Source organism: Pinus tabuliformis, chromosome 5_2, assembly GCF_031772625.1.
Source record: "Pinus tabuliformis cultivar Carrire ecotype Pingquan chromosome 5_2, CPIR1, whole genome shotgun sequence".
Lineage (NCBI taxonomy): Eukaryota > Viridiplantae > Streptophyta > Pinopsida > Pinales > Pinaceae > Pinus > Pinus tabuliformis.
This window is the reverse complement of record NC_142306.1, coordinates 934,988,197-935,011,939: the sequence shown is the minus strand read 5'-3', so window position 1 is coordinate 935,011,939 and position 23,743 is coordinate 934,988,197. Positions and strand designations below refer to the sequence as shown.

The following is a 23,743-nucleotide window of genomic DNA, read 5'->3' as shown; positions in this document are numbered from 1 at the left end:
AGGGGTTCAATAAAATTTATATATATATATATATATATATATTATTATTATTATTATATATAATAATAATAATAATATTATTATATATATATATATATATATGATATTAATATATATTATTATATTATAATATATTATTATAATATATATATATATATATATATTAGATTCTTTTTCTAAGCTATGTATATAACCAATGCAAGTGTATCACATTAAACAATGATTTATAAAAGTTATAAAACATGCTAAAGAAAAATACCATTTGTACATCCCTCGACTTATTGGTTTCCCCCGGCCCCTGCCCACCCCATACTAATCATCACATCCGGGGATATTCAAACTTAATTAAAAACAAATAAAAACTAAATACTTTACTAGATTCTTTTTCTAAGCTATGTATATAACCAATGCAAATGTATCACATTAAAAAATGATTTATAAAAATTATAAAACATGCTAAAGAAAAATACCATTTGTAATGAGGTGTTTCAATAAAATTAATAATATATATATATATATATATATATAATAATAATAATAATAATAATAATATATATATATATATATAAATAATAATAATAATAATAATATTATTATTATTATAATTATAATTATATATATATATATATATGATATTAATATATACTATTATAATATATATTAATATTTTATATATATATATATATATATATATATATATATATATATATATATATATATATATTAATATTATATATATATATATATATATTATATATTTATATATATATATATTTTTTATATATTTTTTTTTTTTTTTTCTAAGCTATGTATATAACCAATGCAAGTGTATCACATTAAAAAATGATTTATAAAAGTTATAAAACATGCTAAAGAAAAATACCATTTGTAATGAGGGGTTTCAATAAAATTAATAATAATATATCTATATATATTATAATAATAATAATAATATATATATATATATATATTATTAGATTCTTTTTCTAAGCTATGTATATAACCAATGCAAGTGTATCACATTAAAAAATGATTTATAAAAGTTATAAAACATGCTAAAGAAAAATACCATTTGTAATGAGGGGTTTCAATAAAATTAATAATAAAATATATATATATATATATATATAATTATATATATACATATATATATATTATTATTATTATTATATATATATGTGTGTATATAATAATAATTAGTGTATATATATATATATATATATATATATATATATATTTTTTTTTTTTTTTTGAGAGATTGAGAGAGAGTGTGTGTTAAACCTTTCATCAAATTTTAATTTTGCACTTAGATTTGTATCTTGAAAACTTTGATTCCTTTCTTGATAGATCTTTGTTGATTTAATTTCACTTATTTATTTTCTTTGTGCATTGAAATGTTGTATTATAATCAAAATTATTTATTTATTTATTTATTTCTATGTAGACATATATATCAAGTTGATATTGAAATAAATTAGTTAACATGGACATTCAGATAGTTTATTTAACTGCTAGATTGAAATATTTTTTAACAGTATAAGAATTATACATTTTCTTAATACTCAAAAGTAAAAATATATATAAAACCAACATAGATTCAGCGTAACTCCTAATCTACCAAGCATCCGAATGGATCAAATCTCTCAAGATGTAAACCTCTATTTTAGGTGCAAAACTTGATAAAATATTTACACCTTGAGAGCTTTGATTCCTCTCCACGCTTGATAAATCCAAAGTTAAGATGGATTTGTATTGGTTCTTAATAATATTATTATTGTATGATCCTGGTAATAAGCATCCCATTATGGGTGTATCAGTCTTCTTCCAACCAATAAGTAGGTTGGTCCCGACCTAGGCTCAACCTAGTTACATTTTTTTTTACTAAAACCTTGAGTATATATATACGCATTTGTCTATAATGCAACTTTTTGGGAGCCTTTTTGGTGGGTTTTTCTGGTCAAAATCCGGCAACAATTTAGTGGAATCGCAAGTTTGATAGTTAGTTTCTGCACAATCAAAGCGTTCCAAGGGTTTTTCAGGGTGTTGAATCCAAATATGCAATTAAAAAACCATTTTAACTGCAACAAATCAAGATTTAACCTCAATTTCTTCCGCCGGATTCCGTCACCGGAATCTCCAAAAAGTCGCATTATAGACAACTCCTATATATACGTCATTTGTTAGGGGATTTTTTCATATTTTTATTTTTATTTCTAATTATATGTTTATTAATTATCGTGCCGAGAGGCCCGCCAACCCAATATGGTAGAGATGTTGTAATGTCTTGTTTAACATTTCACTCGGTCAAATTACATAAAACTAAAAATAAAATAAAATTAAAAGAGCATAAAATTAATAATTATAATTATAATTAATAATTAAATTTATAATAATAATTAAACCAACCTAGATCCATCTTAACTCTCGATCGACCAAGTGTTGAGAGGGAACAAATCTCTTGAGATTGAAACATGTTTTAGAGTGGAAAGAGATTTGATCCCTCTTAGCACTTGGTAGATCTTGAGTTAAAATGGATCTAGGTTGGTATATTTTCAGATATCATAGTTGAATCATTATAATTCAAATTTATTTTAGTGTGATATGCATATTATAATTTTTTTAATTGTTTGCAATTTTATTAATAAAAACGAAATTACAATATAACAAATTGAATTGAATTAATTTATTATTTTAATTGTGTCGATATTATGTTTTATGTTTTATTATTTTTAAATCTAACACTTCATTTAATCTGCAAATACAACATCTCTTTCATATTGGTTCGAGAGAGTCTTTCTACGCAATTATGTTTTTTTTTTTTTAACAAGAACGGTTATGGAATATATTATTGGATCGGTCTGAATACCAATTTTCTGATTACAATAGGAGTAGGCCCGATCCAGTTGGATTCGTCCTTCTGAGATATTGTGAAGCTTGAATTCCACTTCCAGTTCCTTTTGGGATCATCTAGAGAATTTATTTCTGCGATTTGCCCAAGTTTAAATATACAAACAAACAGCTTTAGAATCAAACAAAAAAACATATTTGCTGCAAAGATTTAAGGAATTGGGACCCATGTTTCTTCCCCGTCACTTTTCATTGCCCCGGCCGAGAGTTGTGCTGCTTTGTTGGCTTCAAGGTCTGCTTCTTTGTTGTTGCCTCTCAGCACGTGAAAGTATTTCAGATTTTGGAACAGCTTCGCCACGCTTCTGATTCTTTGGATCAACCTTGCTAATCTTAGATCCCGCGGAATAGAATTGGTCACCATGGTTTTTATGATCACTTCAGAGTCCCCAAAAATTATTGCCTCCTTGATTTCCAGCTTCAAGAGCAGGTTAAGTCCTTGGAAGAGTGCTAATGCCTCAGCTTGGATACTGGAGTTGATTCCCAGACCCCAGGCAAACTGAAGGATCGATACTCCATCGATGTTTTTAATAACTCCTCCTGCTCCAGCATTGCCCAAATTTCCTTTTGCTGCCCCGTCAAAGAAGAGGGAGTATACCTTTTGTTTGGGGACCCAGTTTTGAAAATCCTCGCTATTTTTTCCCCTAATTTTCCATTCCTCAGGAAGGTCCATGCTTCTGATTTTTTGGCGAAATTGTAGGTCTAGGGAGGACCCCCAATCTATGTCTATCTGGCTGAGGTTCGAGTCGTCTTTTTGTTCTCCCAAACATTCTTTTAATTGGCTCTTTACCTTGGCCGCAACTTTCTTGGCATTGTGCTGAATACTTCTGAAGATTCTGCCATTTCGCTCTAACCATAGTTGCCAGCAGCAAATTTTGAGCAGTGATGACCAGGCCGCTTTGATCACTTTGTTTTTAGGGGAGGGTCCGGGATAGCTGTTTTTCCAAGTGGCGAATAGGCCTGTTATAGAGGTAGGAATCTCGAATCTGGGGTTCCAATCGTCCATCAATTCTCTCCAGACTTGTATGGAGAAATTGCAGTCGAGGACAAAGTGCGTGGCACTTTCCTATGATTCTTGGCACAAGGAGCACCGGGAAGGGCCATAGTAGCCGTGCCTCTGGAGTTTGTCCTCTGTTAAGATTTTTCTGTGGCATAAAAGCCAAGAGAAAAAATCAATTTTGGGCAGCGAAGTAATTCCCCAGATGGCCTTCCACGGGGCCGGATCGGGTGGCATGTTTGGGATTGAATCAAGGTGCGCGTAACCCTGGGCGACTGAGTAGCCAGCCGACCGATCGCCCCAGCCTCGCCTGTCTTTCTTGCGGCTGTGCAAGGGTGCAATTCCGTTCAGAAGGCCGCGGAGGTGGATGGCTTCTTGATGGAGGTCTGAAGGCAGGTCCAACAGTTTCCAACCCGCCCATTGCGATCCGTTCCATGATGTAATGTCCCACAGTTTGATTTTTCCAGAAGCCATCAACCAGTTTTTCAATGCTGTCACGTTTGGGCAGTCTCCAATTGGGTCTCTGTCCATGATTCGGTCTTTCCATAAGTTTATTTTTTTCCCATTCCCGGGAATCCAATAGGCTCTGGATCGAATCAACGAGGCTGCTTTGGAACAGAGACTGATGAAAGGCGAGGTTCCTTGAGGTGGTGGCCCATCTAAACATCTCGATCGCATGCCTTTGAAGTATTTTCTCCAGAGTGCTAATTGTGCCCAGCCAGGATTGGGCGCTATTAGTCTCCAGAGGAGCTTGCCACTCATTGCTATATTCTGCAGATGAAGTTTCTTGATATTGAGCCCTCCCTCCATCAGAGGTTTGAGGATCGTCTCCCATTTTACCAGCGGGAATCTCCTTTCATTGTGTTTGCCCCCTTTCCAAAAAAAATATCTGATATGCTTATCCATTTTCTGGAGAATACCATTGAGCGCAAGCAGCACTGAGAACTGATATAGTGGGAGGCTGCTAAGGACAACTTTTATGAGGATTGTCTTTCCTGCCATGTTTAACCAATTAATCCCACATGCCTAAAGCCTGTTTTTAAATTTCTCTACCTGTGGTAGCCAATCCCTGCTGTAGGGGCGTTTGAGAAAAATAGGCAAACCCAGGTACTTAAACGATGTCCAATCTGTGGTGGCGACAAATCCAAGGCATCTGGTGATGGAAATAATCAGAGAGGGGGGAGTGTTCTAGCAGTAAGTGTGACACTTACCCTTGTTGAGGCTGCTTCCAGACTCGATACAATACTCGTCAAGTGCCTCTTTGAATTTTCTGGCTGAATGAATCGAAGCTGCTCCAAGAAGCAGAGTATCATCTGCAAATAGGGCATGGTTTATGTTTTGGACTCCCCTTGCTATGGAGATCCCTGGGATCTCTTGCTATTGCATTTTTTTGTTTAGTTGAAAGCTGAGAACTGAAGCTTGAATAACGAACAACAGAGGGGACAGAGGGCAACCCTGTCTTAGTCCTCTTGTAGCTTTGAAGAAACCTGCAGGTCTAACATTAACTAAAGTAGCGATCCAGGGGTTCCGATATACAGGCCCGGATCCAATTGATAAATCTTACTCCAAACCCAAATTTTTTCAAAACATTTAAGAGAAAGCAATGGTTAACTCGGTCAAAGGCGTTTGCTAAATCCAATTTAATAGCCATACCTTGTTCTTTGCACTTCTGACTTGACAGGATAGCCTCTTGGACTAGAATGAAGTTGTCCACCAAATATCTCCCTTGGATAAAGCCTCCTTGGTTCTCTGGAATGATTCTAGGGAGAATTTGCTTCAGCATGTTAGCAATAATATTTGTGATCAGCTTGTAGCCAATATTACAAAGGGATATGGGGCGAAACCTATTGAAAGAGTTAGCTCCCTTTTCCTTGGGAATGAGAGCAAGGAATGAAGAGTTGATGCCACCTCCTAATTTCTGATAAGTCTGCGATTTTTGAACCATTTTGAACAGATCTTTCCCCACTATATGCCAGCAGGTTTGGAGAAAAGAGGCGGAAAACCCATCAGGTCCTGGGGATTTATCAGGGTTCATAGCATCCAGGGTGCTTTTGACTTCTTCCATTGTGATATTTTTTTCTAGATAATGATTCTCCTCAGTAGATATTAGGGTGGGAACCCCGTCCAACAGATGAAAATTCTGTTGTGTATTCTCCTCTACACTATACAAAATTTTGAAATGATGACGGGCTGCTTGTTTAATATTTACAAAATCTTTGTGAGTGATATCGCCTTCTTTAATTTCTGTTATGGAATTAAAGCATTTCCTGGATTCAGCTTTTTTGTGGAAAAATGTGGTATTTCTGTCGCCTGCCTTTAGCCATAGACAACGTGATTTGATCCTCCATGCTTCCTCTTCAGCCAGGCATGTTTTATGATAATGTTGTTGGAGTTGAGCCTCTTTGTCTAAGATTTCTCTAGTGATATATGCCTCTTCCGTGTGCAAATGATGGGCTTCAAGCTGAGTTTGAATACTTTTCCTTTCAGTTGCTGGATTGGCCAGAGATTTGGCCCAACACTTTAGATTTGATTTCAATCTTCTGATTTTTTCTTCCCATATATAGAATGGAGATCCACTGACAGGCAGGGACCAACTTTCTTTGACAATCTGCATGAAACTGGGTTCCTTGATCCACAAAGAACTGAACTTGAAGGGTATAGGGCCAAGGTCAATGTGAGCTCTAAGATTTAGCATAATTGGATTATGGTCAGAGGTGCTACAAGGAAGTATGTGCATGCTTGCATCTAAACCAAGCAAGAGAAATGAGCTATGAACAAAGAATCTATCCAGCCTAGCAGCGATATGTCCGGGACCTAATCTTTTATTGGACCAAGTAAACTTACCTGAGACAGGCTTGATATCTATCAGATCCCAGTCTAGGAGGAGATCCTCTGCCCATTCCCTTGCCGGGTCTCGCACAATGTAGCCTCCTCGCTTTTCTGAAGAGTGCAGCGTGATGTTCAGGTCACCTGCTATGATGACATTATCCATATTGCCCAGATCTGCTTGTTGTCTTAATGAATCCCAACAGATCTTTTTTCTCCAGCGTTGACCTGTATATAAACATTGAAAAGACAAAATATTTCTTTTGTGATTATGTGCTACATCTTTAACATCGCCTAGTGGATATTTGATACCTCTGACACCAGGGAAAACCTACTTTCATTCCGGAGAGTACCCAACCCTCTGGAGGCTCCTCGGGCTGAGACTGCTGTTGCGTTACTTTTTTTCCAAAGTTTTTTGCTTACCTGAAGGAAATCTGATTCCTCCATTTTAGTCTCCTGGAGGAGGAGTATGTATGGGCCCTCTATTCTAATTAGATTTCGAATAACTTCTTCTTTGATCTTGTTGCCCATACCCCTATAATTCCAGGAGATTACTTTCATTATTTACCTTTGCTCGGCTGGGTTCCCTTGGAGCCTTGGTGCTGGTTTCTTGCCATCTTCGGCTTTTTTGCTAGCAGCTTCTCCAGTGTTGGTTGGATGCCCTGTAGTTTTTCCTTGTACATTTCATGCTCTCTTTTTTCCCGATCCGTTTTGCGCCCTCTTGTAAATCTCCTTAGAGAGGATTGGGACTCTCCTATTTCTCCTTCCTCCTCCGAGTCTTCTGATTCTTGGTCCTCCTCCTCGGCTACAGCGGGGGTTCCTTTTGAGCTTTCTGGAACTCCCGTGTCTTTAAAGATGTGAGGTGGGGAGCCTTTGTCTGGGGACACTGACTTTTGGTTTGCAACTGCATGAGGGTCCTCTGGTTGGGAGCTGAGAGGATCGAACCTGTTCTCTGGGGTAAACTTGGGCTGGCTTTGCTAGATCTGCTGAGCTGGGTCTTGATGAATCCCTTTGCCAGTGGTTCCTCCTGGCTTCTGGATCTTGGATGGCATTTTGGATAGTTTAACTTGGTTCTAGCCGGCCTCCTTCCCTTGAGCTGCTTCGTTCGCCGATGGGCAGTTCCTGGTGAAGTGCCCATAAACCTGGCATTTCCGACATTTGAAGGGCAACTGTTCGTAGTCTAGCTTCTGAACATGCATCCAGCTTCCTACTTTGATTTTGATGGCCTCCGAGAGCCCCTCCTCCAGATCCACCTCAACGCAGATCCTTGCACAGTCATATTGATCCTTGCTGTTCGCTCGGTCTATGAATTTCCCCAGGGCATTTCCGATGTGCATCAGAGAATCCCAGTTCCAGCAATGAACTGGGAGATTTGGGAGTCTAACCAAGACCGGGACACCTTTGGGGACGTCCACTTCTGGATCAAAATTAGGAGTCCATTTATTCAGATATAGGCCCTGGGGGCCCATGAAGTAAGGACCGTTTCGGAAAATCAAATCTTTGTCGTCTTTGGTGTTAAATTCAAAGAGGAAGAATCCTCGCCCCAGAAAATAAGAGGTCACACTTTCTTTGATTAGTGGCGCCCAGTTTCTTTTAACCAAGCTCTCTGTGGATTTGGGGGATGGCCATAGACCAGTAAACTGGCCTATGAGAGCTCGCTCGGATAAGGACAAAGCAACCTGTATCGGAGTTTCCGGAGGAAGAGAGATCTCTGGAATATCATCTAGCTTCTTTACGAATTTCGCCGCTTCAACATTTTTCTTCTTAGGCAGCCCTTCCAGAAGTCGGCTGAACGCCTCAGCTGAGGAGATCGTCGACGGAGGAGAAGGAGGGGCCTGGGGGGTGCCCAACACCTCCATGGAAGCTAGATCAGGCTTGCAAACTGCTCAGGGTAACTGGACATCCATGGCCAGACAGATCGTCGGGATGAGATCTGCCGGACAGACTCGTGACGGATCTGGAGAGATCAGGCCTCGCAGTGAAAGGAAAGGTCGAGGGCCGGGGAGGGCCGAGGAAGCTATCGGGTGATAGAGCTTGGCCTGCGGGGATCTCGGATCGAGTCGTTCTAATAATGAATTTGTATTTTGTTTATTTAACAAAACATGATTTTACATTGAAAAACTTTCTACGCAATTATGTTATTTCACATGAACATCGAAATGTTTTGTTTATGGTTGAGATTGGAAACGAAACAATTTTACCACATCTCCTTCATATTTGATTGTAATATTAACCAATCTAGATCCATCTTAATTTTGAATCTACCAAGTGTCGACAGGGATGAATTTTTATTTTTATTCTACCATATTGGGTTGTAGAGCACCTTTCGACGCAATAACGGGACACAATGAGAGATTCGGTTGTAGAGCATCTTTTGACGCAATAAAGAAACACAATGAGAGATTGGGTTGTAGAGGATCTTTCGACGCAATAACAAAACACAATGAGAGTGAGATTTCTGATATTTTATAATTATTTTAATTAAAACTAACTAAACCTGTATATCCATTTTTGTTTTTATTATATTCCATATTAGTTTTTAATTTAAAAAAGACACATGTCAATTCGAAATTGAACATAAAAATCTTTACACATCTCCCTCATACTCAACTCTATAATGCACCTCTTAACACAATCACCTATTAAAAATATTAATCATACCATTTCTCCACTTAAACTATAACCTTAAAAATCTATTTCAAATTTTTATTATTTAAAATATTCAATATTTAAAAAAAATCAAAATCCAATTAAAAAAAATCAAAATCCATCAATATAGACAAGATTTTGATTTCCTTACATGTCATATCTTTTTGAGATTCTAGATTAAACCCTATGTTATTTTGTATTTATTTGAATATGACATATACCACTTTATATATTATCTTTTGTAAGGCATGCCATTATATATATGTTATCTTTAGTAAAGCATGACACTTCTTTTGCCACAAGTGTTTTAATCACTATCTACTTTTGCTGTGTGTTTTTAATCACTATCTATAGTTGTAAATTTTTCCATTTCTTTATTTATTATACATATAGTCTAATTACACTGTTGTTTTCCACTCAAGGATAGATTATTGATATATTTTGATTGGTAAAAAACTTTACTTTTTACTTTTGTTGTTGATATAATTATTGGAAATCAATTGTATAGGATTTTATGATTTTAATCATTATCTACTTTTGCTACAAGTGTTTTTAATCACTATCTATACTTGTAATGGTTATAAATCACTTTGAAAATTGATTAAGTAACACTTCACTTTTCACTAACACTAATTACTGCTAATTACACTAAAAGAGGTTGATTTCCACTCAAAAATGGATTATTGATATATTTTGATTTGTAAAATATTTTGTTTCTCACTTTTTGTTGTTGAAAATAAATTGCGAAGAGTTTTATAAAACATTTTACATTGTATTCCATTTACCATTATGAATGCATAAAACTGAGAAAGACATTATTCCATCAACACTAATAATCTAATTTACATTAATAATAATGCCGTCTGCTATCGTAAATACTTTGAGAAACATTATTCCATCAATAATAATAATTTAATTTGTTTTAATAATCTATTTTATTTTAATGATAATAATTTAATTTTATTAGCAAATTTAAACAAAATTAAATCTTATTTTTAATAAATTTCATTACAAAAAATTATACAAACCATCCTAATAATCTAATTACCATCCATTATAACCAAATCAAATTTTATCCAGAAATCTAAATGACATGGGATTATTTAAATAATAGAATAATTCTTTTAAAAAATTTATATATTCATAATGATAATAAATGAAATGTATATAGTCCAAGTATAATACATTCATATGAAGCCAGCTAATTTATTTCCCAAAATTACTTGAGGGACATGATGATTCACTTCAATGTAGAAACCAAATTCAAGAACAAACCTGTGTGTCCAGATAGTTCAATTACTACTGGTAGATGTTGATGTCCCTTTGAATTACTCCAGCAACATGATGATGCACTTCACTGTAAAAACCAAATTCAAGAACAAACTTCTCTCTGTCCAGATAGTTTAATTACTACTGGTAGTAGATGTTGATGTACACTAAAGGGATGGACCGGTACTGTGCTGTTGCTCCCTCAATGAGGAACACGTTGGTGTACGGGCCCTTCGTCCCATCTTCTTCATCATCATAACGTCGCCCTCCCACACGCTTCCTAAACAGCAAAATAATATTCTCGTCATCATCACATATTCATTATTCAATGATCTGCGCGCATTATGTGCGGATCAACTACCCTCCGCCGCCCAAAACAAACCGCCGGGTCTGAAACCCCCAACCCACACGATTTGCGCTACACCGCGAACGGTTTTGCTTCTTCTCCCCCCCTTATCGCCCTGCAAGCTGCACCATCCTCGCTGTAAAGAAGCCCGGCAGAGACCCATTGTCGGAAATCCTCGTAAAAGCTGTCAAATTCCCTCAGTTATCGAATCCCACTCCCTCATTCGAGTTTGCTGATCATTCTCATTCTTATTTTTCACTCACAACTCGATTCGCTCACCTGTCATGGATCCAGAGGCGGGCGTTTACAACAAGGTACGGCTTCTGCTTACTCTTATGAATGTGGGACTCTGTTGGTTTTTTTTAAAGTGTCAATAAGCTTTTGGGTCATGGTATTGCAATGGGATTCGATCCTTAGAGCATCTTGTTGTTGTGCTCTCAGAAATACCAGAAGCCTTCTTGCAAGACCATTTTAATGCTGGCTTACCAGAGCCTGGGAGTGGTATATGGTGACCTCAGCACTTCTCCACTCTACGTGTACAAGAGCACTTTCTCTGGGAAATTGAGGCTCCATGAGAACGACGATGAGATTCTTGGAGTTCTTTCGTTTATTTTCTGGACTTTCACCTTCATTCCCCTTTTCAAGTACATCTTTATAGTCTTGAATGCAGACGACAACGGTGAAGGTATGTGTTGCGAAAATCGATGAATGAAAGACAGAGAGATAAAACCCATGTTGATTGATGGGTTTCTATGTTGAACTTTGCATTGCCAATGTTTTATGTTTTTGGGTTCAATAACAACTGTCCAAGAACTTGGAAATCAGCAAACTTGTCTATCCTTATCTACACCAACAGCTTTGCCAATCCTGAAGTTGGCTTTGAGTGCGATAGCATCTTCCCATACTCCATTAATAACATCTCAGTCAGTTTTAATGTCATGCCTTGTTGTTATCTTTGTGACATTACAAGTTATCTTTACAGTGGCATATCCCTCTGTGGGGGTTATGTTACATATTAATCCTTTTACTCTTCTTCTTTTGATAGAATGTTGTCAGTTTTGATGTCTTGCCTCGTGGTTGTTATCTTTGCGATATTATAAGTTATCTTTACAGTAGCATATCCTTTTGTGGGGTTTATGCTCCATATTGTTGACCCCCCTACACCATTTCTTCTAATTGAATTTTCATCATGTTTTTTCAAAGTGAAATTTTGGAACAATATAGGTGAATATATATCTTTCTTTGTTTAAATAATCCCACGGCTTTAATTTGGTATATCTTGGTATGAACAACATGATAATTAGCACAAACCCATCTAAACCTGCATCTTTATTTCACACATACCCATCTAAACTGCAAGATTACTAGCACAAACCCATCTAAACCTACAGCTTTATCTTTATCTTGCACATACCCATCTAAACCTGTCTACTATGTACCACAAGATTGCAAAGCTGGAGGTTTCATAATGCGAATTTAAGATAGCATTGCAATCTCAATGTGCATATTAAACCTGGGCTTAGATGGGTTGGTCCTATATTCTGTATTCAATGCTCCCAAATCACCATTTACATTCAATACACTGCTGAATGAAGTGTTGATGGACTGCGCACCCACCACCACCGAAGCTATAGACCAACTAGCTTTTCTCAGTGCAACTATTTAGATTCTAGAACCTTGAAACATTCCCTAGTATATTTTTATTCTTAAATACTCTTTTTTTACATAAAATATATACACTGCTGCACAAAAGTGTTGATGGACTGCTCACCCACCCCCACCGAAGCTATAGACCAACTAGCTTTTCTCAGTGCAACTATTTAGAACCTTGGAGCATTACCTAGTGTATTTTTATTCTTAAATGCTTTATTTTTTAATAAAACATATTTTGATCGCAACTTACTACTGGGCTGTTCTCTTGGATACTCGGTGCCTTCACAGATCTATATCGAGTTCCTTCATGAAATCAGAATTTTCACTGGCTAATTGTATAATCACACTTTCAAGCATTACTGCATGTACTTGTGAGTATGGCTATAAGTTCCGTATGCAGCACAATATTCACCATACTTGGGAGTATTGGCAAGGGCTAACCAAGTATGCCAAATATCCCGTGTCAATACCTGTGATACTTATCAATGATTTTTCGTGCATTAAAATTAACTTTGGCTTCTTTTTTTTGTTTTGACGTTGCCGAGTATGTATGAGTACAAGTATGCCATGTTACCTGCCTTGGCGAATACATGCATGGTCAGTCAAAGAGATGTGACAGAGTGTTTGTTGATTTGCCCAAAAGGCAACTAATATTGACAAATTATGCGCTTTTGGATTCTATAGTTATTGAGTGCTCAACTAATTTGAGTGCCTTGAGAAAGATATTACTATAAGCTAGATGTAAAAACAAGATCTCATGCACTTGCCCTGCTTCCATGGATAGATGGGAAGGGAGAAAACTATTTTAATGTAACAATGGCTGCATGTACTAGTTAAAGGGATATATATATATATATATATATATATATATATATATATATAGGATATATATATATATATATATATATATATATATATATATATATATATATATATATATACTGCTTATCTTTCCATACTTGTGTATTCAAAGTGAGGAAAATGGTGCTTTGTCATTGCCCCCGGGTTCCCCCTCTTGCGTGGGTTATCAGATGAAGGGTGGTTTTACCACCAGTCACAATAGTGACTAGCAACTGCGTAGGACTCAGTGGGAATGAATCCTGCAATCTCCCTGAGGATTGTACCTCAGCAAAAGGGGCTGAACCAACCGAACTATCCCATATATATACACACACAGAGTGTTCCCCAACATTCACTTTCCCTGTTGTCATATATATACACACACAGTGTCCACAACATTCATTTTTCCTTTTGTCAGCCAATACTAAGGATCTATAGAAATGGTCTGGTGGTCAAGAAGAGTTTTTTAAACTTTAAATCACCTACTATGAGTCTTATAGGCTCAATTCTAACCCCTCGTTGCTAGGGGGCAACAGGCCGATACCAGGTTAGGCGCTGTTCAAATCTTGGATCCTTCTCTCATGCACTATGATGACATACACGTCTCCTGAACTGATACATACTACGTCTAAAAGAAAAGAGAAAGAATTCCCAAGACTGTTCCTACTTGCATATTGTGCATCTATGTATGTAGTATGTAAAATTTTCCCATATACATGTGCCAAACTGAAAACAAACACGCTTAGTTTTTGAATTGCTTTTTCATTAAAATCATACTTTGGATTTTACATGAAAGCTGACAAGCCCGTTTACCCTTGGGGTAGATACATAAGGATATTGGCTGTCCACCAGGGTATCCAAAATGGATAAAATAATCCCCTTGAAAGAATCCATGGAAAAATTGTAGCAATGTTCTAGATCCATGATCTAGTTGTGTAAATACTAAAAACAAATGACCTGCCATCCCAATCCACAGATACAAAGATTTCGTGCATTTCCTTGGATATTTGTTTAGCTGTATCTTCTAAGGGGTCACAGTTTTTTGTCATTTTTCATTGAATACAATCTCAAGCCTTGTTTAACAAGTGGATAAATAAATGTCATCTTGAAGGGGAAAAAAAACTTAGAATTTATCAGGTTGCATACGGAAGTTATGGTTGCATTTGCAGCTTGCTTACATAGAAATATATTTTTTGAGACAAACCTTGTTGTCTGCCAAAAATTTAGAAAAGTTCAATCAGATTAATTATTGTCTGGCCTAGAGTTTGGTGATCAATTGCTACCGACTAACCCCGAGATCAGAATTTGTTTCTCGAGACTTAGAAATATCACAGGTAATGGTTTAAACCTGATAACTATTGTACCTTAATCGTGTGTTGCGTTGCAGGTGGTACATTTGCCCTCTACTCATTGCTTTGCAGACATGCCAAAATGAGCCTTCTGCCCAACCAACAGGCAGCAGATGAGCAAGTTTCTACCTACAAAGTGGAAAGGCCTTGTGAGACACCTCTGAGTTCTGCAATCAAGGCATTCTTTGAGAAACACCATAGGTTCCGTTTTGTGCTTTTGGTTGTAGTTCTGCTTGGAACTTGTATGGTCATTGGGGATGGAGTGCTTACACCAGCAATATCAGGTACGGAAAATTTAGTCACTGTTACTTTATCAAAAGTTAAAACACTTTTCCAATCTAGTAGTCGTGTAATCTTGATCAATAGGAAATTGTTAATGAGATGTCATTTTCCTTGCATTGCCTTAAAGAGAACACCTTTTGTTTGCAACTTTTTCATATGCACGTTTTGATCTCATATGTACTAAGGAAATAATTTCTTCATATGTTTGTCGTTTGTCTAATTAAGTTAATTGTTAAAAGGTTGCATGGTGTTTCGTGTTTGAGTCCATTTTCAGTTGCATGTTATTTTTGGTAGGATGAAAGCAACATTGCGAATCAAGAACTTGAAGGTATTGATGTATCATGTATCAATATGTCTCAATGGATTTTCGTTGATAGGATTCCCTCGAGGATGATAAATGGATCCCTTACATCAGAGGACTGCATAGCATTTCAGCACATAGGGTTACACTTAGTATATTGGCATGATGGTTTGAGGATAGTCTATTTTGGAGAAGTGGACCTGTGCAACTAGGTTGTTTTGCCTGATGAATACCTTGGCTTAGAACAATTTGAATTCTGTGAAGCGAGTTGCTGCAATTTTAGCATCAGCCTTGGAACCGTGATTTCTAATTAATTCTGCAATTTGTTTTGTGAATTTTGCAGTTCTTTCTGCGGTATCAGGGGTTAAAGTTAAAATTCATAATCTACATGAGAGTAAGTAAAAAGTTGCTTTCATCCAATCATACTTCAAGAATTTCCAGAAAGTTTTCTAGTTATGTGTTGAGTTAGCTTTGTGTTTGCACTGTTCTCTTAATTTTCCATTTTCTTACTTGTTCCTGAATTATAAATGCTTCTATGCGTATTCGTTGTTGGCACTGTTTAAAGATTACATCCAAACCAGAAAGTTCTGTATAGCTCAAAATGAACTTAGAGGAAGCTCTCCATAAGAAGTTTCAAGTTTCAACAGTTTCTACTCTTCCCTTTAGATGTTAATGTTGATTTCCATATTTTATGTTTTGTTTTTGCAGATTATGTTGTCGCCATTGCCTGTGCCATCTTGGTGGGGCTCTTTGCATTACAGCATTATGGCACACACAGGGTTGCATTTCTGTTTGCACCTGTTGTGATAGCCTGGCTCATCTGTATCAGTGGCGTTGGTATTTACAATATTATACATTGGAATCCAAAAGTGTTCCGAGCACTTTCTCCTTATTATATGTATAATTTCCTCAGGAAGACAAATGTAGAAGGCTGGGTTTCACTTGGCGGCGTAGTCCTTTGTATCACAGGTTTGTGCCCATATTTCAATTGACCTTCAAAAGTGTGCTTGTTGTCTTTTTGAATCTTTGTGGTTATGAATCTTGAGGTCAAGTGGGATGAAAGTACACAGAATTTTAGCTGATTAATATTTGTTTTCCATGTGTGTTTGATAGGTGCTGAGGCTATGTTTGCTGATTTGGGACATTTCTCCCAATTGTCAATTAAGGTCAGTAAATATCCTTGTCTGGAGATCTCCATGCATCCACATTGTCTTTCAATACATTGATTGTTTAGTATGTTATGGCAGATTGCTTTCACAGGGCTGGTCTATCCTTGCTTGATTCTTGCATACATGGGTGAGGCTGCTTTTCTCTCCAAACACAAGTGGGACCTTCAACGGAATTTCTACAAGGCCATCCCAGGCAAGCCTCAGATGCCGATTTCTTTTATCTTTGTATGGGAATAAAAATCCATGTTTTAAGAATGTCAATATATATTTTGAGTGGGCTATTTGGGGAAATGCAGAAAAATAGCAGTTAAACTAAATAAGGAACCATGAATTAAACCATACACTCAATATCAGAAAACCTAGATTTAAATACACTCAAATTTTGAGACAGACATTTTCCATAATCTCTTCTATATTAGATACATATACAAAATTCATTATACCTGTCAGGAAAAATAGATCTCAGCCCTTTAAAAGTGGAGTATTTCTTAGCTTTTCCCGGAAAACAGTTCCTTAAAGGCCTGTCTTCTAAACAAAATTGGATATTGTTATACTGAGGGGTTTATTATCATCCATGGATATGAAAAGATAAAATTTCAATCTTATCTGCTGCCAAAAAAAATCTCTAGCTGAAAGGAAAATTAAATTTTACACAAGTTCCTATAATAATGATATGTTCCTGCATCAAACCCTCCTTGTTGTAAAGCCTTGCTTTGAACTTCCTTGTTCAATGGTGTTCGACATTAGTAGAAACAGGAGTATCCAATGGCATAAGTCTCAATTCAGTCAGTTTCAAAGTGTCCACATACTATCTTGAATAACCAGTTGTTTGATAGATCCATAGTGTTGTTAAGAGCAAACTCAACTTGAGGATGTATTAGGTCCGATTGTCTTGGTGAGTCCTAGATGAGACATTGCCACAATTGTCCAGTTTAGTAGTCTGGACTATTGTAGCTAGAGGATAGGAAGAATTAATTGAAGTCATGTAGCCAATATCTACCATACTTCCAAAGATAGGTCAAGAAGTTGTTGTCCCTATCAGAGGTCATGGAGGTAAACCATATAAGTGAACCATCTTTTCAAAGAAAGGCATAGGAGTGTGCGAGGCATCTCCATTTTTGTTATAAGGTATAAAATGCACCATCTAGGAAAAGTGATGAACAACAATCACACATATAGTCCTTTCTTTTCACTTCACCGTAACCCCTACACAAAGTTCACGTTTATGTGTTTCCATGGGTTATTACGAATTGGCAAAGATTGTTATTTGATACTTAGTTTTGCTTACCCTTCAAAACTTGACACAATGTTACATCTACATGCTGAAGTATCTCTTTAGCCATTCTTGGCCAATAGTGATGTTTTAGAACTGTTTAAGAGTTTAAGCTACCCAAAATTTCCACCAAGACCTCCTGCATGTGCTTCATGGTGGATTTAGGAATGCATAATTGTGTCCAATGAAATAAAATTGCTCTGTGTAGCTCATAATCTAAGTGGGTAGCCCATACTTGGTTCTTCACACCTTCCATGAACTACTCTGAAGTCTAGATTATCCTCATAAGCATCCTTCAGGTGTTTAAATCAAACCACCTCCTGGTAGTTAACACTGTTGTCCTCCATCGGCTTATTACATCTACTACTACATTATTGTTGTTTTACTTGTGCATGGTCATGAAAGTGAAGATTTCAAATGTTTTAGCCATCTTGATGACAAGCATTGAACTTATCTTATGTTTGTAAATACTTTAAAGCTTAATGGTCTCTCTGCATATAGTATGAACTCCTTAGGCGTCAAGTAATGTTTCCCATGACATATAGTTCGTATGATTGCATATGGTTCTCGATCATTAGTGCAATACTGTTTCCTAGCTTAATTAAACTTTTGATTCCAGTATACTATGGGATGACCTTCCTAACTAGATACTGCTCCAAGAGTCAAACTTAATGCTTCTTATTCAACCTCAAAAACTTTGTTAAAATTTAGCTGGGTTGAACTTGGAGCCTCTGCTAGACACCTCTTGAGAGTCTGAAAACTAGCTTTAGCTACCTTGGTTGACAAAATTCTCATTGCTTTCATCAATGAAATCATAGCTGTTTCAGTTTCAATCTTACTCGAATTTTGGATGAACTTCTGATAAAAGTTTACAAGTCAATGAAAATATTGTACTTCCATGGGTTCCCATTAGATATGACAATTAATGGGGAGAATATCACTCCACATTTCATTTACATAAGACCCCAAATTGAAAATTTGAAAGTGACTAGGCACCATTGAGATACACACATCTCCTCTGCATCATACACCCAACCTGGGTTATATGAGTTTGGGTGTGGCTGCTTAGCCACATTCAGAGAAGAAACTGCATAGGAACGTATAAAATTTTCACTCCTACCTGAGTCAATTACCAAAGTGCATACTGTAACTTTTACATTGCATTTTTATTTTATATGAAATAGGCTCTTTCATACCATGGTTCCCCCTCTTTTTGCAAAACTTGAGGTACATCCACCCCTTCCTTTTGTTTAGTCTCCTTGCATTCAACTTGTAAAAGAAATCTTTGTGCTCCTTTTTGTCCTTTGTCGGTTCTTGGGACTGTCGGACATTTCCATGACTTGGCCAATCTATCAATGACACTACATTAGCAACAAGTTATTGGGAATCCATATCCATGCCTTTGGCCATTCACGTGTTTTCCTCCATGTCCATGATCTTGGTTTCAGGATGCTCTTTGTCTCAAAATTTTTTTAGATGACCTGGTCAGATTCCTTGCCTGGCACCTCCATGGCTGAAGTTGTAAGTGCCTCGGCCTCTCTGTTGATTCACTTGTCCTTCGTTGTGTTATCCTTCTCTATTGGCTTTAGTGTTTCCTGCATATTTCCCATGTTCAGAAGCCTCGTCTCCTTTTGGATAGGAAATCCCAACTCATTAATGAATCAGGTAGCCATTATCTAGATTCTAAGGTTCCTCAGACAAATTCATTCTGGTGCACCAATTGCAAAATTTGTTTCAATAGTATACAATTGACTCATCGAGCTTGTTCTATTTTGAACATAACTTGTTTGTAATCTTGAGCCCAATATGTGTCCGTTAATACCAAAAAATCTCCCCATGTTGCAGAATGATTGATTCTTTTTGGTTAGTCTAATTGTGTAACTTTTCCTCCATTTTCTTTCCTTTCAAACTTTGAAATACCAATTTGTACTTTTCCTAGAGCAGAAAAATGAAGGTAACGAAGAATTTTTACACTTTAAGATCCTATGATGTAGACTCCTTTTGTTTTGAGTTTCAACATTTCTCTAAATCCTCTTGATGATGAGCTTTGGGGATGATGAAGTTTCTCCCTTGTTAAGAGTACCTCATCTGGCTGTTGATGAGCTCAAGCTACTCTGAGTTTGCAGAATAGTTGCCATCATATTCTGCAAATTTAAAGTTTTCAGAGGAGAAATACCCTTAGTCTTAATTGCACTAGTTTCATTAGTAGAATCTTCTGTCTTCTTTGATGGCATCTTGCTGTATTTCAGACGACATCCCTGCAAAACTCCAATTTGTAGTCCTCTCTACTGCTGCCCAAAGAAAATCAAAACCTGCTCTGACACCACTTAATGCAGGGAACTCCAGAAAAATAATAGATAAACTTAATAATAACCCAGGGATGTAGTTCACTTGGCAAAGCATGTAAACCTGTTATGTAAATATTATGAGGTCCTTGGTTTGATCCCCTCAATTTACCTCTGTCTGCAGTAGGGTCAGTATGGTGTACCTAGTGGTTATGGTGGTAGCGGATGGAATTGACCCCGTGTCACAAGAATACGAGACTGCCCTAGTTGCCGATTACTCTAGTCACTAAATGATAATAATAATATAATTTAAGGTCACAGCCTAGCCAGATGGGGTTGAATACACCTAGTATTTGAGACAGGCTTCTTTCATAAATCTTTGATTCATTAAATGCAGCTGCAACATTCATTCTTAATGTCTGAAGAATACATCTCAGGCCTAAATAGGTTACTTCGCCCAGCTTTTTCCTAAAATTATCTTCAAAAAAATCAAAACTTCAGAAAACCTTATAAGCATAACTGGATATTATTCATTACAGTTTATTATTTATCCTTAAGTATATATTGTAATTTATAAACTTAAAAAAATGGAATTTTGATTTTATCTGCTTTGCCAAATACATATCTCCATTTCAAACACAAATCTACATTTATGCAAACCCCTATAATAAAGATATGTTTTTGCATAAGTGCTTTCTAGATTTATATGGATAGAGTTTGAATTTACAGTGTCCTCCTTTCAGAAGCTGTATTCTGGCCAGTTTTCATTGTGGCTACTCTGGCATCCGTAGTGGGAAGTCAAGCAGTCATCTCAGCGACTTTCTCCATTATCAGTCAATGCTCAGCACTGAGTTGCTTTCCTCGAGTGAAGATTATTCACACCTCCAATCAAATATTTGGGCAAATATACATTCCGGAAGTAAACTGGATTCTCATGTGTCTATGTCTTGCAGTTACCATTGGTTTCCGAGACACAAATCTGATCGGCCATGCCTATGGTATGTGTTGAATCAACTTTCTCTAGACACTTTCTTAAAATATGGATGATGTGTGCCAATATCTCAAGTGGGCAGCCATGGCTGATCAGATTTTCTTCATTGTTTTGCAGGCTTAGCTGTTGTTACTGTGATGTTTGTTACAACTTGCTTGATGTCTTTGGTGATCATCATTGTATGGCAGAAGAATATTCTTGTAGCGCTTTCCTTTTTGGTAATTTTTGGATCTATTGAACTCCTATATATCTCAACGTGTCTGATCAAAGTTCCTGAAGGGGGATGGGTTCCATTGGCACTCTCTCTAATTTTCATGGCAATCATGTATGTGTGGCATTATGGAACATTGAAGAAGCACGAGTTTGATTCCCAGAACAAAGTTTCAATGAAAAGAATATTAAGTTTAGGGCCGAGTCTTGGGATGGTGCGTGTGCCTGGAATTGGGCTTATTTACACAGATCTAGTAACAGGAGTGCCTGCTATCTTTGGTCATTTTGTTACAAATTTACCAGCTTTTCACAGAGTGCTTGTGTTTGTGTGCATCAAATCCGTTCAAGTTCCGTATGTCCCATCTGAAGAGCGTTACCTGATAGGAAGAATAGGTCCAAAGGAATACCGGATGTTCAGGTGCATAGTGAGGTATGGTTACAAGGATGTTCATCAAGAGAACTATGACTTTGAGAATCAGATAGTTCAAAACATTAGCGAATTTATACAGAAGGACAATGAAGAGGATTCTCTTGATTATAACACTGAAATGTGTAGCACTGCTAGGATGGCAGTATTCAGTACATCAACTGATTCTGTGATGAAGATAGTTCTTTCAGATCAGGAGAATGAACTATCCCCAGTGCACAAGTTTCATGTTAGATCATCTGAGATAGATTCTCTTACACCAAGGAAAAAAGAAGTCAGGTTTGAGCTACTCAAGAGCCCTGATATAGATCCAAGAGTGAGACAAGAGCTTATAGATCTTGTTGAAGCCAGGGAAGCAGGTGTTGCATACATGTTAGGACACTCACATGTGAAAGCCAAAAAGTCATCCTCCATATTGAAGAAATTTGCCATTGATATTGCTTACAATTTTCTCCGCAAGAACTGCAGAGGTCCTGATGTTGCTTTCAACATTCCTCACATTTCTCTCATTGAGGTGGGGATGATCTACTATGTCTGAGCAAAAGTAAAGACTGACAAAGAAACTTAACAAATCACAAAATTCAAGTGATGCTCTCAAGTTTAAGTTACTCTGACCCGCAGGTCCTTTGTATGCTCAGAGCCATGATGTTGTAGACTCGAACCATTTTACTTGAAGACACCTACATTAGAAAATTGTGGCCTCAAAGCATGCGCTCCAGTGCAACAGGCCAAAAACTGAACATAGTTGAAGTCCATAAGCTTAGCTTGATTGGATAAAGCTTGGATTTTTATACTTGATAGAAGAAAAACTAAACATCATCCTTTCCTGCAGATCTGTTTGTCTCTTCCTGACAGGTATTTATTTATTGGTTGAGGGAGCTAGGGTTGAGTGGCAATTGTAACATAAATAGAAGGAAAATTAACAGCAATTTGTAGCCTGCAGCACTATGAGGAGCCTCTCCACTGAAATATGGAAGGTCAATCCGTATTTTTGACACATGATGTGTGATGTTATTGAAGGAAAATTTTCTAAATTGGAAGGTTGAGTACATCTCAAGCTTGTTTCTTTTTTATTTTGGACTCGGTGCTTGATGGGTAATGTATAATACCTAGTTTGAAGCATATCCAGTCATGTTGTGGACTCACTCCACCAACTACCATAGCAACTTACAGTAAGCAGATGACAATTTCGCTGTCATACTCAGCTAACAGGGAACTTGTTCATAATATACATAATCTTGACATTAGCTGTGGATCTTGTACCCATGTCTGTTACATATGTAATCATTTGTCATCAAAATATTCTTTACGAATGCTTTATGGGATTTGGCATTGGATTGTAAATTCTAACTCAACAGAAAGCTCAAAAAGCAAAATAATTTCAGAAAAAGTACCCTTATGCTCAGTGTTTCTCTCTCTTCGGTTGCCAGTTCTGGATACTTGTATTTAATAGTAAAAAGTAACGTCCTCAGCGTTATGTCAACAAGAGTGAACCAAAAACGTGACTAAATATTTATATTTTAAATACAACAATGATTACACACAACCGATGCCAGTGCAAAACTCAATTCATTTCACCTATTTCCAATATTTTCAAGTCATTCTCATAATATACATTACCTGAATAACACTCATGCAGTTGCACAGGATCTTAAGGCTTACCTACGACAGCGAGTCTTTAAAGTTTATAATTTATTTCTACTAAATTAACTAAAATGATATATTTTCAAAAATAAATAAACGAACAAATAAAAGAATAGATCAAAATGATATTTGGCAGTACCCAACATCGAACAAATATATTACTAGATTTTATAACTAGCTGACATATTTACCAAGTAGCATGAGTAGTTATGACCAGCATTCATGAGCAATTTGCAGTCCTTTACACCATTAATGGCTATTTAAGAGTGTTGGGTATTATAACGAAAGCATATCAGAGCATTTATTGTTCTGTTTCGGAATCTTATCC

General features: G+C 36.6%; 3 protein-coding genes across 3 annotated transcripts; 1 reads left to right on the top strand and 2 right to left on the bottom strand.

Moving 5' to 3' along the window:
* Positions 1–3,970: 3,970 nt before the first annotated feature.
* On the bottom strand, positions 3,971–7,410 carry LOC149162337 (uncharacterized). Its single transcript, XM_089435162.1, has 5 exons — positions 7,296–7,410; positions 6,746–6,955; positions 5,555–6,646; positions 5,113–5,214; positions 3,971–4,896 (listed from the first exon to the last, which is right to left on the bottom strand). Exons 1-5 carry the CDS (start codon positions 7,408–7,410, stop codon positions 3,971–3,973), a joined length of 2,445 nt encoding a protein of 814 aa, XP_089291288.1.
* Positions 7,411–7,800: 390 nt separating this feature from the next.
* On the bottom strand, positions 7,801–8,586 carry LOC149162336 (uncharacterized). The gene has a single exon (XM_089435161.1). It carries the CDS (start codon positions 8,584–8,586, stop codon positions 7,801–7,803), a length of 786 nt encoding a protein of 261 aa, XP_089291287.1.
* A 2,248-nt stretch (positions 8,587–10,834) lies between these two features.
* On the top strand, positions 10,835–23,018 carry LOC149162335 (potassium transporter 1-like). Its single transcript, XM_089437219.1, has 9 exons — positions 10,835–11,305; positions 11,433–11,676; positions 14,872–15,117; positions 15,760–15,810; positions 16,125–16,385; positions 16,530–16,582; positions 16,664–16,778; positions 20,887–21,141; positions 21,252–23,018. The coding sequence occupies exons 1-9, from the start codon at positions 11,276–11,278 to the stop codon at positions 22,307–22,309; spliced, it is 2,313 nt and encodes a 770-aa protein (XP_089293345.1). The 5' UTR covers positions 10,835–11,275; the 3' UTR covers positions 22,310–23,018.
* Positions 23,019–23,743: the final 725 nt, after the last annotated feature.

Coding starts and splice junctions, on each gene's coding strand:
- LOC149162337 (XM_089435162.1), bottom strand. CDS start 7,410: ATGTACAAGGAAAAACTACAGGGCATCCAACCAACACTGGAGAAGCTG. Junction 6,956..7,295: donor GGGAACCCAGCCGAGCAAAG/GTAAATAATGAA, acceptor GTTTATATACAG/GTCAACGCTGGAGAAAAAAG. Junction 6,647..6,745: donor AGATATCAAGCCTGTCTCAG/GTAAGTTTACTT, acceptor TGCTTGGTTTAG/ATGCAAGCATGCACATACTT.
- LOC149162336 (XM_089435161.1), bottom strand. CDS start 8,586: ATGGAGGTGTTGGGCACCCCCCAGGCCCCTCCTTCTCCTCCGTCGACG.
- LOC149162335 (XM_089437219.1), top strand. CDS start 11,276: ATGGATCCAGAGGCGGGCGTTTACAACAAG. Junction 11,306..11,432: donor AGGCGGGCGTTTACAACAAG/GTACGGCTTCTG, acceptor TTGTGCTCTCAG/AAATACCAGAAGCCTTCTTG. Junction 11,677..14,871: donor TGCAGACGACAACGGTGAAG/GTATGTGTTGCG, acceptor GTTGCGTTGCAG/GTGGTACATTTGCCCTCTAC.